The sequence below is a fragment of the Bidens hawaiensis genome, unplaced genomic scaffold (assembly GCF_021521415.1).
Source record: "Bidens hawaiensis isolate Kalapana, Puna unplaced genomic scaffold, B.hawaiensis_p1.1 tig00035953_1, whole genome shotgun sequence".
NCBI classification, from domain to species: Eukaryota; Viridiplantae; Streptophyta; class Magnoliopsida; order Asterales; family Asteraceae; genus Bidens; species Bidens hawaiensis.
The window spans coordinates 26,010-42,079 of NW_027496269.1; the positions used below are offsets into that span (position 1 = coordinate 26,010).

General features: G+C 35.5%; 1 protein-coding gene across 2 annotated transcripts; it reads right to left on the reverse strand.

Moving 5' to 3' along the window:
• Positions 1 to 4,292: 4,292 nt before the first annotated feature.
• Positions 4,293 to 9,932, reverse strand: LOC143588030 (K(+) efflux antiporter 5-like). 2 transcript variants are annotated; one of them, XM_077069150.1, is made up of 18 exons: positions 9,660 to 9,932; positions 7,735 to 7,778; positions 7,582 to 7,649; positions 7,434 to 7,470; positions 7,287 to 7,348; positions 7,064 to 7,139; positions 6,561 to 6,707; positions 6,396 to 6,479; positions 6,239 to 6,307; positions 6,074 to 6,151; positions 5,904 to 5,992; positions 5,735 to 5,831; positions 5,589 to 5,642; positions 5,405 to 5,500; positions 5,141 to 5,329; positions 4,988 to 5,065; positions 4,767 to 4,910; positions 4,293 to 4,684 (listed from the first exon to the last, which is right to left on the reverse strand). In XM_077069150.1, the coding sequence occupies exons 1-18, from the start codon at positions 9,862 to 9,864 to the stop codon at positions 4,625 to 4,627; spliced, it is 1,677 nt and encodes a 558-aa protein (XP_076925265.1). In that variant the 5' UTR covers positions 9,865 to 9,932; the 3' UTR covers positions 4,293 to 4,624. The 2 variants fall into 2 exon arrangements, with proteins under 2 accessions (XP_076925265.1, XP_076925264.1); XM_077069149.1 differs by having other exon boundaries at positions 4,293 to 4,687.
• Between the last annotated feature and the right edge of the window lie 6,138 nt (positions 9,933 to 16,070).

Sequence of the window (16,070 nt, forward strand, 5' to 3'; positions counted from 1 at the left end):
ATCTTTTATATTTTGGGAGTAGCATGTATACCTTATTCAATTTTATTATATTTTATTTCTAAATCTATTCAAATCACAATTCAATATATGTTTATGTGTGATTATCATGCTCTATGATTATGCTCTATGTGCTTAAATGTTTATTTTATGTTTGGTGGTTGGTATCTCATCCTCATATAGTATGATCATACATTTACCCAAGTACTTTGATTTCGTATCAATAAGAGCGGATCCACATCTATGTAGTTGTTTACATTTTCATAAGAATTGTGGTTTTTTTATCTATATATATATATCAACTAAAACTTATGTATTCTCACCAACATTCGTGTTGACAAACTCTATGTTTATACATGCTACATGTACAAGTAATTTACATTGATCAAGATTGAAGATATTAATTTTTATCTTAGGATATATATTCAAATAATAACTACGATGTAATTGTTATAATTATTGAATTTGTGTACGTGTTTAATGTTAATGAAATTAAATATTTATTGTCGCTTTAATTAGTGTCTTCCGAGCGACTGCCCAATCAATACGTTACGCTCCGGCATGTTCTGTATTTGGTCGGGGTGTGACAACGAGAAATGTGGGCGTGAGAGGTGAGAGTCTGTCTTATCTGGTATCTAATGAAAGGGATAACATAGACAATCAAATATCTTACGGGAGAAGAGGAAATAAGAAAAGTGGCAATGAGACGTGCATTATGCGTCCGTATTTCCTTTTTAACATGGTTCGAGCGACTTCAAACATGCGTCTGTATTTCCTTTTGACAACTTAATATGCTGAGGTGTTAAGTGTGTAAAACAATATATTTTCTATAAACAGATAACAATTTTAAACCCTTTTAAAATTCCTCACAAATATAGAAACTAAATAAAACATGCATATGGTATTTCAAGGCAACCAATAGTTGAATTGTGCTCTGTTCTAACGTGAGTAAATGATGAGAATGACCAGGAATATTCCTCTTACATAATGGTCCATTGAAGAAAAGTAATAAATTTTTGTTCAGGTAAGAGTAACTAATATATAAAATAAAAAAGAAAAATAAATATTACATTGAAAAAGTATTCCACTAAAAAAGTTTGAAGGGTAACACATGCTATCACTCAACATAGACCAGATCCGCCCTTAAAATAGAGAGATTAGAACTAGAAGGTTTTTTTTAACTTATCTTTCTCATAGAGAAAAAATAAAGTAAGAAATAGCACTACCATCTCCGATAGGGCATTTTAGAGAGTGTTGGCATTTTAGAGAGTGTTTTTGGTGTTTGTTCACGTTACTCGTTTTTACTTATTGTGGCTGTAGTTTTTGCAAGCATTTTTGAATGAAGCTTTTAAGTTTTTTCACAAAAAGTACAAAAAATCATACCTTTTTTGCATGTCGTGGGCCTAGGTGGGGGGATTGGGGCTTGAATTATAAATAACTAGTAGGTAGCCCCCCGCGTTGCGGGGGCGTTTGAGAAAACCACATAAAAGTCACAGCTGACATAAAAACGCGAAACATAATCCCCCACTCCTCGACATTTTCCATATGAATTCACAATGTTGTCCACTAAAAACCCGTATCGGATCGAAGCAGCAATGAAATAATTGTACCTGTGTGTATTTTAAAACCCCATAAACCCTTGAAAGGTTGAAACCATGGTTTATACAATTATCGAACTCGGTCTAATTCCTTCACATTACATTTGCTTATACATACAAAAAACAGAATCCACTTCCCCTGACCGAGTATAACACCCGATAATCGCGGTCCATGAAATAACATTTCTATTGGTCATTACGTCGAACACTTGGCATGCAACATCAGTGTACCTGAAATCCGCATAAAAGTTGATTAAAGAGGTGGCAATGTAGGCATATGAAGAGTACCCATATTATTTAGAAAAATTAAAAAAGATATCTGTGAATAAAAGAATTCCATTGTATTTCTTTTTTTTAGTTGCGCAATAAGGACAAAATTGAGTTATGTTTAACTTGTTACCAATCAAGTTTGGTTAATATTTATCTCTTGATAGGGACGATTTGGCTTATGTATTACGTGGATCATATTAGTGCAAAACATAATATGAGTTCGACTTGTTTAGAGAGAACAAACGAATTCAGTTAAACATAGGCGGTGTCGACCCATCAATCTACAAATAATAACCGAAACTGAACCTTTATAGAAAAAACATAAATAAAGTTCGACCCATTTTGACTTGTCACTGATAAAATCTAACCCGAGTCTGACCTGTTCATGGATAAAACATAACCCTTAGTTTCCCATTAAGAGATAAAGCATAGCCAAAATTGATCGGTAACAGATAAAACACAAATCGACTTAGACCCGTTAGGTAGTCCATACCCCATTTTAATGGGTTAGTGAAAACTGATTACTTATGTCTTATAACTAATATTTTTGTTATAATGGGTCAATGGGGTATGGTCCATCCAACAGATGGCCCTGGAAGCAACTCATAAGATTTAAATAAACTAACAAACCAAACAATAAAAAGAAGTGACTAAAACAACCAACCTTTTAACTGATGTAGGTCAACACGAAAAGCAAATGAGGAGCCGCATCCAAACCATACAAACTGATCGGTAACAGATAAAACACAAATCGACTTAGACCCGTTAGGTAGTCCATACCCCATTTTAATGGGTTAGTGAAAACTGATTACTTATGTCTTATAACTAATATTTTTGTTATAATGGGTCAATGGGGTATGGTCCATCCAACAGATGGCCCTGGAAGCAACTCATAAGATTTAAATAAACTAACAAACCAAACAATAAAAAGAAGTGACTAAAACAACCAACCTTTTAACTGATGTAGGTCAACACGAAAAGCAAATGAGGAGCTGCATCCAAACCATACAAACAGTAATATCAAGCATATATAATAAAAATAAGTGAATAAAAGAAACAAACCCTTAAAATGAACAAAAAAAGTTAAGCAGCCTAACAAAAACTAACCATCCAAACGAACCTGTTGAGTGATGAATCCCATTTCCAAAGACAACATGCGACCAAAACCTGCACCAAAGAAGCATAACAGAGGCTAAAAGACCTGCATTGACAGAGAAACCAATACTCTAAAAGTAATGAATTCAGTCGGGACTTTCATCAAACGGTAACAAATAGAAATGTGGCATGAAACAAAAGAAACAAAGCCAATCGCCATGAAATTGCAATGCAACAAAAGAAAGAAAGCTAAACGCCATAGGCGATAACCAAACAAAATAATAAAATGAGGGACAGAAAACGAACCGACCTATGACAATGTCATATCACAGCCACGACGTCGTCCACCGCCACCTACAACCCAAAAAAATCAGATTAGTTAATAAAGAATCATGCCAAAGAAGTGTAAAATCGCACAGACCGTAAATTGGATCGATCGGAAGTGAGACCAAGAACATGCAGTTACAAAGCAAAAACACTTGCAAAAGCAAAACATAAAACATGAACGTAGCATAAACGGACACACGTAGCGTAGATAGCCAATCGCTTATGTTATATGAAAAAGGATAGAGATGACGAACCCAGGATTGAACATCGGATCGCTTGGAAGACATTGAAGATCAGTTGTTGAATTGAATTGTAGAGCACATGGGAGAGCGGCTGCCTAGGCCCAAGTGCTCAACTCAATCTTCAGAAAGAAAAGATGAGAGAGACGTCCTCTTTGTTCACCACCACGTTGCAAGATGTGGAGCATAAGGACGCTTACAATTACACTGCACATGCTACAAAACATGAATCCAACATGTGTCTTGATTAAAATCCAATTTCGAACCTTCAAATTCGAATGCGAGATAATCGAATTTCGAGTTCTCGAGTCCGGTTCGATACCGCTATAGGGCCACCTTTTCTAATTGTTTAAAGGTTTCACTTATATATCCTTTAAAATATTATTTATGTTATTAAATGTGCTATTTCTCTATGTTTTGAAACTAATAACCAATGGAACCAATTCCTTTCAAATAAAGTCTTTTTTAATTGCTAAATTTTATTACCAAGTACCAACAAACCCCCAGGCCAGATGGCCAACAGAACCCAAATAAAAACAGAAACCACCTTTACATAAAATTTACAAATACATTCCCAGAAAGAGAGAGAGAGACCACTTGTCTGGTGTATATTATAACCGAAAAGTAACTTCCTCCTTTTAAATAAATCTAATTTTAAAATATTTCAATACATTAACTTACAATTCTATAATTAATGGGAGTTTGATTTGTTTATTTAATAAACATAAACCAATCAATTTTATTACGAATTCTACCATGAATCATCATGACACTAACATAAGTATAACTATCATGAAACTACAATAAACCGAATAAAGGTGTGTTACATCTGCCTTGTAAAAAATGTGTAGGAGTTCGTTCACAGAACACCTAATACAATCATTCAATCATGAATACTTTAAACCAAATCGAGCCTATCAAAATTGGCATATTTTCAGCATGCATCTCATCTATGTAGACGTCCGCCATGTGATGTCAGTGATCTTAAATGCACGGATAACATATATTACAGAAAGAAAGACCAAACCCCCCTTTTCATCTATTATATGTACCTGCTAACTGAATATACTACTTGGTGTCGTCATGTATCTGTTAACCTCACAACACTCTGTTTCTTTGTTCACTCATTTTACTTGAATCTATCACCAAACTCATCTCCTGCTGCAAGCAAATCCAACAGTTAAAAAACAGACGGGAATGACTCTGTGTGTGTGTGTGTGAGAGAGAGAGAGAGAGATACCTCAGGAGATTGTTGTGCGGTTTCCGCAGGAAACCAATGCATCAATACTCCTAAGCGCATCACAGCGGGTATCAATCTGAAAAGTACAGGAGTTGTCACCAGACTGAGAGCCGTTGTTCCAAGAAGTAGAAGGTACATCTTTCCCTACAAGACATATAATACATTATAATTAACAATTGTGACAAAATGATGCATGGTTAGATTCAATATGTATTTCAAACCTCAACAAGATGAAGATTAGAAGCACGGCTTAAAAGAACAAAAGCAAACTCTCCGATTTGAGCAAGCATGATTCCAACCTAAACAAAATTGTAAACTATTATTATTATTATTGGATATTTTGGGATATTTAATTGATTGATATCGAGACTTACAAGAAACGAAGTCTTAACGCCATATCCAAAGGCCTTGGTGACGAGAGCAGAAACTGTAGTTTTAACAACTATAACCAAAATAACAGACGCCAGCAGTATATCCACGTGACTCCACAAAAATTGTACATGTATCAGCATTCCTATGCTAGATAGAAATAGAGCTGCAAATAAGTTGCGTATAGGCTCCACCTACAATAATAAGAATCATTATTAATAACACTTTTCACACTTTCTTTTCCTTTAACATATATGCAAATAAATCACCTGATCTAAAGTATGCTGTGCAAAATCCGTAGTAGAAATCATAACACCAGCCACGAAAGAACCCAGTTCAAGACTTAGACCTAATTTGTCACTGCACTGAAAATTTCAAATAACATAACAAGATTATTAAAACAAGGACACGATTATTGGATGACGAGATTATTATTATTATTGTTTAACCTACCCAAGCAGATAATAAGCAAAAGGCCACAGCAGCAAGCTGATAGAGTTCATTTGTCTGAAGTGGAATTAAGAAAACATACAAGTAGCAAAGTTAACTTAAAAATTAAATTTGAAAAAGAATAATGAAGATAAAGTGGCATAACTTACTTGAGATGATAGTTTCATCATCAGTTTGAGGAACCGGGGCATGAATGACCATGTTAAAAGTGATGCGCCAATAAGATATGTTGATAAAGTCATCAATCTGAGGTGGCAGAACGGGTGGTCAGGTAACAAGTCAAAAAGGGTAATTTTGGTGCAAGTTAGTTAGACTTACAGTCTTCCCATTGAGACCATCCCCTGCAAAATCCCACTGTTGCCACCAAGAACTGGTAGCAAAGCAAATAATAGACCAACAGCACAATCCTGAAAAAAAACACAGTCAAAATCAGTAAATAAAAATAGGAGTGTAGGACTCACTAACAAAAGTAGCTTATTTTTGCCAACCTGAAAAATGAGTGTTCCAATGGTGACCTGACCATGAAGAGCATTATTGCTATTTTTCTCAACCAAAAACTTCACCACCTGAAAAATAAAAAAAAAAATATAGAAATTATTCTCAGATTGCAGCAATTAGCAAAAAAGTTAGCAAGTATTGATCAGGTGACAAACCACTGCTGTTGATGACATGGACAAGAAACAACCAACAAAAACACCCTCTGACAACTTTGCTCCACATAACTGTTCCCATCAGTGAATTAGAACAACGGACATTCTCTAAACTAAAAAAATGTAAAGTTTACCACAAGTATGAAGTTCATAAAAGTACCATAGCCATTGTTCCACACAAAAACATAAGAATAAGTATTTGAAGTAAACCTCCAATAACAGCTACAGGACCCACAGCTTTTAGCTGCATTAGAGACCATATGATCAGAACAATTTTGCATAAAACTAAAAAAAAAAAAAAAACTTATTGGAGAAATTATTAAACCTTTGGCATAGAAAATTCGAGTCCCAGGGCAAATAAAAGGAACACCACACCAAACTGAGCAAATGTCTCAACTTGAACCATCTCACTAACATATTTCAAGCCGCCAGGTCCAACAAGGGAACCCGCAAGAAGATATCCAACAATAACCTAGCAACCAAACGGAACAAGCCAATAAGATAAAATAAAATAAATTATTAGAAGTGGGAAATGAGTGCCTCAAAGATTTGAGTAATGGTCAAAACAGATTTTGGTGCACGTCAAGTCAGGATGGCCCAAATTAATTTGCATTAATGATACATTTTGGGTGACTTTCAGCATGTTTCCTTTTTTAGCTATTGTTCTATTTATTTTAGTCACTAATCTTGATTCCTTTGAAGCTAATTTGACCAGTTAGAGAAAACAAACCCATTAATAAGTACACGGTCGAAATTGACACCTCTAAACATTGTGGTCTCTACGGATAAACTACAAACATGTAACAGTTAAAAGCCAGATATACAAACCGGTTGCCCAAGGCAGGAACAGATAATTCCACCAATAGCAGCAGAGACAATGATTACCACCAAATCTGAAATTAGCCTGTAGACAGGAAACACAAATAAACTATGCTATTACAAGAATGATATCAACTTAAAACCTAGGACAACCAGCTTTTAATCAACAAATATCCTCAACTTAAAGAACTCATTTAAGAACATAAATATATGAACATAGAAAAGATCTGACCTTATATCCACTTGAAGTATTGGGTATTTAGATTTCTTGTTTGATATCACAAACACATTGTCCTACAATTGCATAAATTATATAATCAGATTCCACAAGGTAGAAAGTGAAGCAAAAGATATCAATATTATGTTCTATGCCAGTCACCTGTTTGTCTATTAGTGTTGGTGTGCCTTCATCTTCACTATCAAGAGAAACAAAATAGAGAGAATAATTTAATAACTGCTACTATAAGTTTTTACTGAATGAACCATGAAATTATGCATTATATGTGTACACAAGTTAACATTCTCACGTTGCCTCTTGAGTGTCATTTGTCTTAGTCTTTTCATGAGTTATTTTAGCAACAGTCTCCAATACAGCCTGCAAAACCATCATATAAATTAGACTTTTCAAGCTTAAAATCGTTCAAAGCTATCTTTGCACTTCTTTTAGAAAAAATTCTTACTTCTTGATCAGCAACACTGTTATTGAAACTGCTTTGAGCAGAACCTAGCATTATAGGAAAGATTAACTGGCATGAGATACCAACTAAATACCAAAAAAAACAAATGTGCCAAAGAATACATTTGAACTGAAAAAGTGCCAAGCAATTAGTTCACAGTGCATAATGTGGAAGTCAATAAAAGAACTATTGAGAAGAGTACAAGTTTGAGATTTATACATTTGTGTATTTAAAATCATCTCAGCGACCTTTTAAAAGAGTAAAATGATGAAATTAATATTACTGTAAAATGCTTTCTCTGGGACCAGCTTGTTGACCTTGATATCTATCAACTAAATAGAGACTGGAACTTATCAAAGATCTAGAAAGTTAAATAGTTTCTTTTGGCTAACCGAATTAACTAACATGTTATGCTTTTTGTTTAAATGTTTGTTTTGACGTTATTGATGATGTTAGAAAATCTTTAACCAATGCTAATGTCCAAAAATGCAGGCCCAATAATATATTACACATACACTTATTGAAATCTTTTGTTTTTTGTTAAAACTCAAATCACATATTAAACCTGACCAAAATAATAAAACCCCAAAAATGAAGTCCAGTGGTCGATCGTAACCGAACCATAAGTCCACAAACCATTTTGTATATTTAACCAAACAAACACAAACAAACAAACAAACAAACATACCCAGTAAAATCCCACTCATAGAGTAGGAGGGTACACAAAACAAAAATGAGGTAAATAAAAACACATGCAAACAGCACCCAAAAAAAACATGGACATAACACAGAGTGACAGAAAAACACATGAACAGAACTTTTTGTACTTAACCAAAAAACCAAAAACAGAAATAACCAAACTGATCGATTACATTTACAGAAACTGAAACTTTTGGCTATGGTAAGGTTATGAGGCAATACCCTTAGAACTAATAAATATGCGAAGCAAGAAACATCTAGAAACTACTGCTACAATAAGTATACTCATTTTTTCCCTTAATCTATGTCTTTTCTTTGTCTAAATATAAATGTAAGATGCAGCACTTATTTTAATGATGAGTGTCTGAACATTAAACACACTTTGCTCATAGGCCGAAAAATCCTCATTTTCTCTGTATTTCAGATGCAAGCATTATCATATGCTATACATTATACAATGACCAATATACACAAAAAGACAGATCTCTAAATTTAAAACCTATGAGGAGGAATATGTTCTATATCGCATGAATCATAGTTGGCAACAACTTATAATACACTGTTACTTGGTTTCAAAATACACATGATTTATATGCATACATCAATTATCAAGTACCCATCACTGAGAAAGCTATGCAGTTAATGCGGAAAAATATAGGTTATCGGTCAAGGACCAACATTTGAGATATCGGTTATCGCAGTGGGATATCGATAATTTTAATATCATGCAGAATTTATATATATGACGATTTAACACTACCAATTCACTATGCTATCCTACCATTAACAAAGTAATCTTTTGTAACTTGCAAAACACCAACAATTGTAGCAATCAGGAACTTATGAAGACTTAAACTACTAACATTAAACAGTAAAAATCAAGAATTAAGAATTAAGACTTGAAACACTGATATTGGAAATTTCATCGATCTATCGGTCAAATATCGTGACTGATATTATGACCGATATTTTACCAAGGGACCGATAACCGATATATTGACCCGATATATTGATGATAACAACCTGAAGCAACTAGAGACATAAAGCAGGAAAGAGTTTTAGTGATTCAAAATGAAGATCAGGTACAGCACCTAAATTTGGCAGTATTAAATTACGTTTCCATCAAGCAACAGGCAACAACTAAAGTAAACTAACTTCACTCAACATATATTTCACAACTGTTTCTCAAAATTATAAGCCCTAACCAGATCTATACATGAATTAACTACAATAATTACCATCATTATCGGAGAACTCTTTCTCCAAAACACGATCGAAGATCTTAGCGATACTGGCATCACCGGACTCCGGCGCCGAGGAATTGAGTAAAGTACCGAAAAAGCGTTCTCTGGTTTCCTGATCAGATCTCACGGAAACTGAGATCCTTGCGCAAAGGATTAACACGAATACAACAAGGAATCGTTTGGCGCCCATTGAATGAAGCAGCTGATGATTTCAGAGGAAGAAATGAAGAAGGAGATTCATAGATGAAACCCTAATTACGAATAAAGTCAGATGAGTATAACAACCGTTTACGTGACTTGAAGGCGAAAACAAATGGGGGTCGTTGCGTTGATGATGATATTAATATATTAATCGGGGATTATAAATGATTTATTCAGGTTGGTTGGTTGGTTGGTTGGTTGGATGTATTGACTAGACTATGCTTGTTATATAAAGCTACAAACTAACAAAAATGCCCGATATTTTTATCTAGGTTACACATCTAGCCCACGTTCTATCGTCATATAATAAAAATGATTGTTAATACTTTATAAATCTATAAAATATTCCGTTTAAATCATCTCCTTTTAACAAGGCTCCTATTATCGGCACACCCAGACAACCTTAACACGTCACATATAGGGCTATACTAGAGTTATAGCCCCGGGAGTGACGTGGGTATAGGTCATACACCGCCAATTCTTGGCCAAACCCAGCTCATACACCGTATAACACACACTAGGGATGAGCAAATTCGGTATTGGTACCGGTACCCGCTATTTTCTGAATTTTCTCCTTCAATGCCGATACCGTACTGGTATCAAACCGAATATTATGATACCGGTACCAAGAATTTGTGATTTTCGGGGTCGATATCGGTACGGTCCCGATCTCAACCCTTACCCACACATATGCAAATAAAAAAATTAAGGCTTACGTCTATATACACTGTGTATAGGCCTGCATGCAGCATATATACGTTTATTTTATCAAAATCTAACCAATTGTGGGTCTATACGATGCGCATAGCCCAACCCTAGACAATATGTGACACCCTTGTATTGGCATTTTTAAAGTTATGGTACATACGCCACGTATAGACGTATACAACTATACTAGGCATATAGAAGGTGTTTGGGGTATGCATGCCTCGTATAGACCTATACGAGAAGTGTGTATGGTATTGAATTAAAAAACCTTGGGTGTGTGAATAAAGCCACCCTTTAACAACTTGTAGAAGATATGTTACTTGTGTTAGACTTAACTGGTTTTTTATGCTACAAAAAAAGTAATTTTAGGTAGAAAATGAGTGTATATAGTCACCCTCATTTGGACTTAACTGGTTGAGAATAAGTCACAAAATGATGAAATAATCACCCTCATTTGGACTTTTGGTTCCTAGGATTAAGAAGTTGATGAAGTTCCGGATATTATTAGTGTATATATCACCTAGCAGATCCTAAGGAAGTATATAGGCGTTGAAAACAGAACTATGCATGTAAATGGTGTGATCATGTAGGAAGTTATCTTTGTTGTATTTGTATTGAATTTTATGTCCATAAGGGTAATTTAAATCAAAATTTGTGTTGCCTGCAGCTATAAGCTTAGATTTGTTGATTCCAATTCGAATATGTTAAATGGTGATTATGAGTTGACAAATTGAAATGTATATCGTATTAAAAGGACACACACACCGTATGAGTAAATTTGATAACTAACCAAGATGGCAAGAGGTTTAGGAATGGCAAATGAATTTAAACAAGACATGCAACATAGGAAAACATTCTATGCGGGTAACATGACCAGGTGTGAGATTATTTTTAACTTTGGTTTTATATTTCTAATTTGATTGGGTTATAACAATAAGAAATATATTTAGATATTTCAACGGCTAATTTTTAACAAACTAATAGGGTCTCAGGCATACCCGATGCTCAAGGAGTATTTGCCCGACACATACTAACGCGTTTTGGGCCGGGTAGGAGACAAGGTTTACAGTAAGATATTAGACTTGCATTAATATCAATACTCGTTTCATTATATTTAGGATAATTCCAAGCCTGTTGGTATATTTTTTTAATCGAGAACCAATCATTTCAATGAGTTTAATTTAGATCAAAGTATCTATCTATTCTAATAAAGTAAAATAATTGTGAACACGTGTCACTTTGTGGTTAATCCTCATAATTTTTTCTCTCCAAAAGTAATATATGTCATAGATCAACCTCAAAAAGTAATATATCATTAATTATTTACTTTTCTTTTATATTTCATTTATATTATATCTATAACATGATTAAATTATTAATTTTCCTTTAAACTCTATTTATATTATATCTATTCATTTTTATAAAAATAAATATTTACATATTATACCAACATATGTTGTTAGAATATATTTCACAACATACTCGGTGAAATCCAAAAAACTTGGTAAAATTCAAAAATCAACAACAAAGTGTGTTTGTTAAAGAATAAAGATTGAAAAGAATATAATTTTAAATGTTATCGTCAAGATATTATGCTATATTGTTGAAGATTGTAAATAAAAAAAAACTCTAATATGCTTTTATTTTACGAAACAGTTTTTTTAATCGTTAAATCTTAAATATATATTAACGATACATTTAAAACCTCTCTGGTTGCTCCTTATATTCTATCAAGCTATCATATTGCTTTATTTGTAAATTGAGTTTCTCATACATTTGACCCGAATTCACGGGTATGGGTCTCACCAAACCCAGATAACCCTTAAACGAGTTATAACATCTAACTAAATTAAAAATTAATCTCACCAAATATTTGATATGAAAATCCTATAGAATAAGGATATATTAAAAACTAATATATGATATTTTTAAAGTAGATATTATTTATAAATTATAAAACAATTTAACAATAAAAAAATAAGCGGGTCATCGGTCTCACCAAACCTGAATAACTTTTAAACCGAGTTATAACGTCTAATTTATTTGTGAACATTTTTGTTAGGGCATGAATTTTATGCTGGGGATCCATTATTCTTGACTGTCTCGTGGATAGATTTTCCTTAAGATATTTTTCAAGTTATAAAGGATCAAGGATCCTCGGTATTATTTATTTACTGATGATTGTTTTTGAATGGTGATGTGTTAGCCGGGTATAACGACTTTATGACTCGGTCTACCTTAAACTTCGCTACTGGAAGCTCCCAAGCACGTGGTCAATGAACGTTGGAGCAGTTATCGACGAGTGGCGGGTTTTTAGGAAATGTTGTTAGTTGATATTTACTTTATAACCATTGAGATAACGATCGGTTAGACTCACTTGTATACACACACACTCAGAGCAGAACTCGTTTTTCTCTCTACGCATTAGCATCCGTTGTAACATCGATCGTAATCTCCAAAACACTTGTAACCTTTTTGTGATTAATAAATCGGTGATCGACGAGTTGTCATCACCCGGGGTTTTTTTTCTTTTGATCTGAACAAGATCAAAGGGTCTTTCCTCACAACAAATCGCTGTGTTCATCTCAATTTCATTCATATATTCATTGTTATCAATTTAGCACTAAACCTCACTTAACAGATTTGGATACATTATCCTTAGCTGATTTTTATCCAAAACAATTTGGCGCCCACCGTGGGGCAATTGGTGCTATAATCCAGAAAATACCCTATCAATTTTCACCTTTTCATACCTATATCACTTTCAATGGCCTCTCAATCAACCTCTGCTTCATCAGCCATGCCAACTTCGGTTCCTCTCTCATCAAGAACCTTGCTGCCGATGCCTCCGCCAATCACAGGAGCACCACGAGCTGCTGCTGCTGGGAACAAGACACAACTACCAGTCTTCCAGAGCTCGAAAACTACCGCTGCCACTTCGGTAGTTAATACTAACAATGATGTTTCTAATATGTTTTCGCAGGTCAAAGCATACATGGAGCAACAAACCAAGACTAACCAGAGGATCCTCCGGGAGATAGAAGACCTTAAGAGGACTAAGAGGCCGGCAGAGGATCAAACTCCTCTAATGCCTAGGATGCTGGATTTCACTACTCCAGGATCCTTGGCTCAACATGCGCAAGGATCATCCATCCTTCAACCGGGGTCCATGGGTCAGCCAGCTCAAGGATCCTCAACTTTTCAGCACGGATCATCCATCCTTCAACCGGGGTCCACAAGTCAGATAGTTCAAGGAGCCTCAGTATTTCAGCAATGATCATCCATCCTTCAACCGGGCTCCATGGGTCAGCGAGCTCAGGGATCATCGACCTTTCAGCATGGACCATTGATCCTTCAATCGGGATCCTTCGGATCATATCCTCAAGGATCCTTCAACTCCCAACCATTGGGATCCTTTATCCACAATCAAGGATCCTTCTTCCAGGATCTAGGATCCTCTGGGGTTCAACATCAACGATCCTCTGAGGTCCATGAAGGAGATATAATCCCCATGCAAACCATAACTTCAGGTGGATGTAGCAGACACTTCTTATCTCAGCCATTCTTCTGGAATGCCAACTTTTACGCAACAAAGAGGTAACACATATGATCCCATATCTAGGGGTGTTCATTGGATCGGATAACAGATTATTCGGGTTATTCGGTTCGGGTTATTCGGATTTGAGAATTTTTGAACCCTATTCGAAATCCGATCCGATCTGAATTAGGAATATTCCTATCCGATCCGAATCTATCCGAATTCAATTCGGATCGGATTCGAATAATATCCGAAAAATCCAAAATTATCCGAATAATCCGAAATAAGCCTAAAATTTTTTTCTATTTTTTGTTCATAACATTTAATAGTTTAGAATCACAATAAACATACAAACTGGAAAATACGAATTACTCTTAACATAAATTTAAAGTTTAAACTTCAAATAATAGTCTAATTAATATACCAAACCGAAAAATATCACTAAAAACATGTTTTTTATTCGGATTAAATGGATATTCGAATAATCCGAACAATCCGAATTTTTTAAAATTCCATATCCGAATCCGACCCGAATCCGAATTAGTTATTTGGATTGATCCGATCCGAATATCCGAATAAGAATTCGGATCGGTTTATTTGGGTTTCGGTTTCGGTTCAGATTTCGGTTTTATTCGGATTTCGGATTTCTTGAACACCCCTACCCATATCCTTAGATGCTAACCGTGGTTCCATGCAGGATGCAGGTATCAACCAAGCAATGTCTAAGGAACTGCAGATGCTTAAGGATATCCAGCATACCCGGGATGATCCGTCCAATCCCTGAGATACCAGAGGGGAGCCACAAGTTATCCAGATTTGCTCCACCTATCTGTGATACTGAAATCCCAAAGCGATTCCAGACCCCCAACATGAAGACTTATGATGGGACTACTGATCCTGAGGAGCATGTAGCTCTGTACAGAGAAAGGATGAAGATCAATCCCATTCCTAAGAGACTTAAAGAAGCTTGTTTATGCAAGGGTTTCAGATCCACACCGAGAATATCTGCATTAAAATGGTTGCTAAGTCTTCCTCCCTTTTCAGTTACTTCTTTCTCACACTTAGTTAACTTGTTCAACAATCAATTTTCCTGTAGTAGGAAATTTGAGAAGTTAACTAGTGATTTATACCGAGTTATCCAACCTAGTGATGATTCACTTAGGGATTTTGTTACGAGGTTTGGCAGGGAAGCTCTGGAAATCCCTAATCTTGACATGGCTACTGCTGTTGAAGCATTCAAGATTGGACTTCAGAGGGGCTCCCCCTTTTATGATGATCTTGTGATGACTCCTTGCAGGTCCTTAGATGAAGTTAGAAACATGGCACTCAGATTCATACGGTTGGAAGATGACATGAGGATCCAGGATCGTCTGGGGAATCAAACAAAGCAAGAATCTTCCGACAAGAAGCAAGGATTCTCATTCAAGAACAACAACTCGAAGCCCTACTCCAAATTCAACAATCAAAACGTTCGAGCTGTTGAAGAAGAGGATGATGATGAGGATTACCCCTGCATCTCAGAATATTGCTTCTCGGTAGATACTCATGGTTTAATTTGTGCCATGAAGGATCTAGGTGAGAAAGCGAGGTGGCCCCGAAAGAACGAAAAGTCAACCACCTTCAGATACAAGTCCAAATGGTGTGCCTTCCACGAAGATTTTGGCCACACGACGGACAATTGCATCGGTTTAAGGAGGGAAATTGGGTACCTCCTGAGCAAGGGCCACTTCAAAGAGCTGTTGGGAAGAAAGAAGTCCAGGACCCAGGATCCTGAAGAGGTTCCCCAAAAAGAAACTCCGCCCCCACCATATGCTTAAGTGATCAACTTCATTTTTGGCGACTCAGACATATGTGGAACTTCTTTCTCTGCAGCTAAGAGGCTGGCCAAAGAGACCAAGTTGGATAACGGGGAACGGCCGGTTATATCCACCACCTTGACGACTAACAAA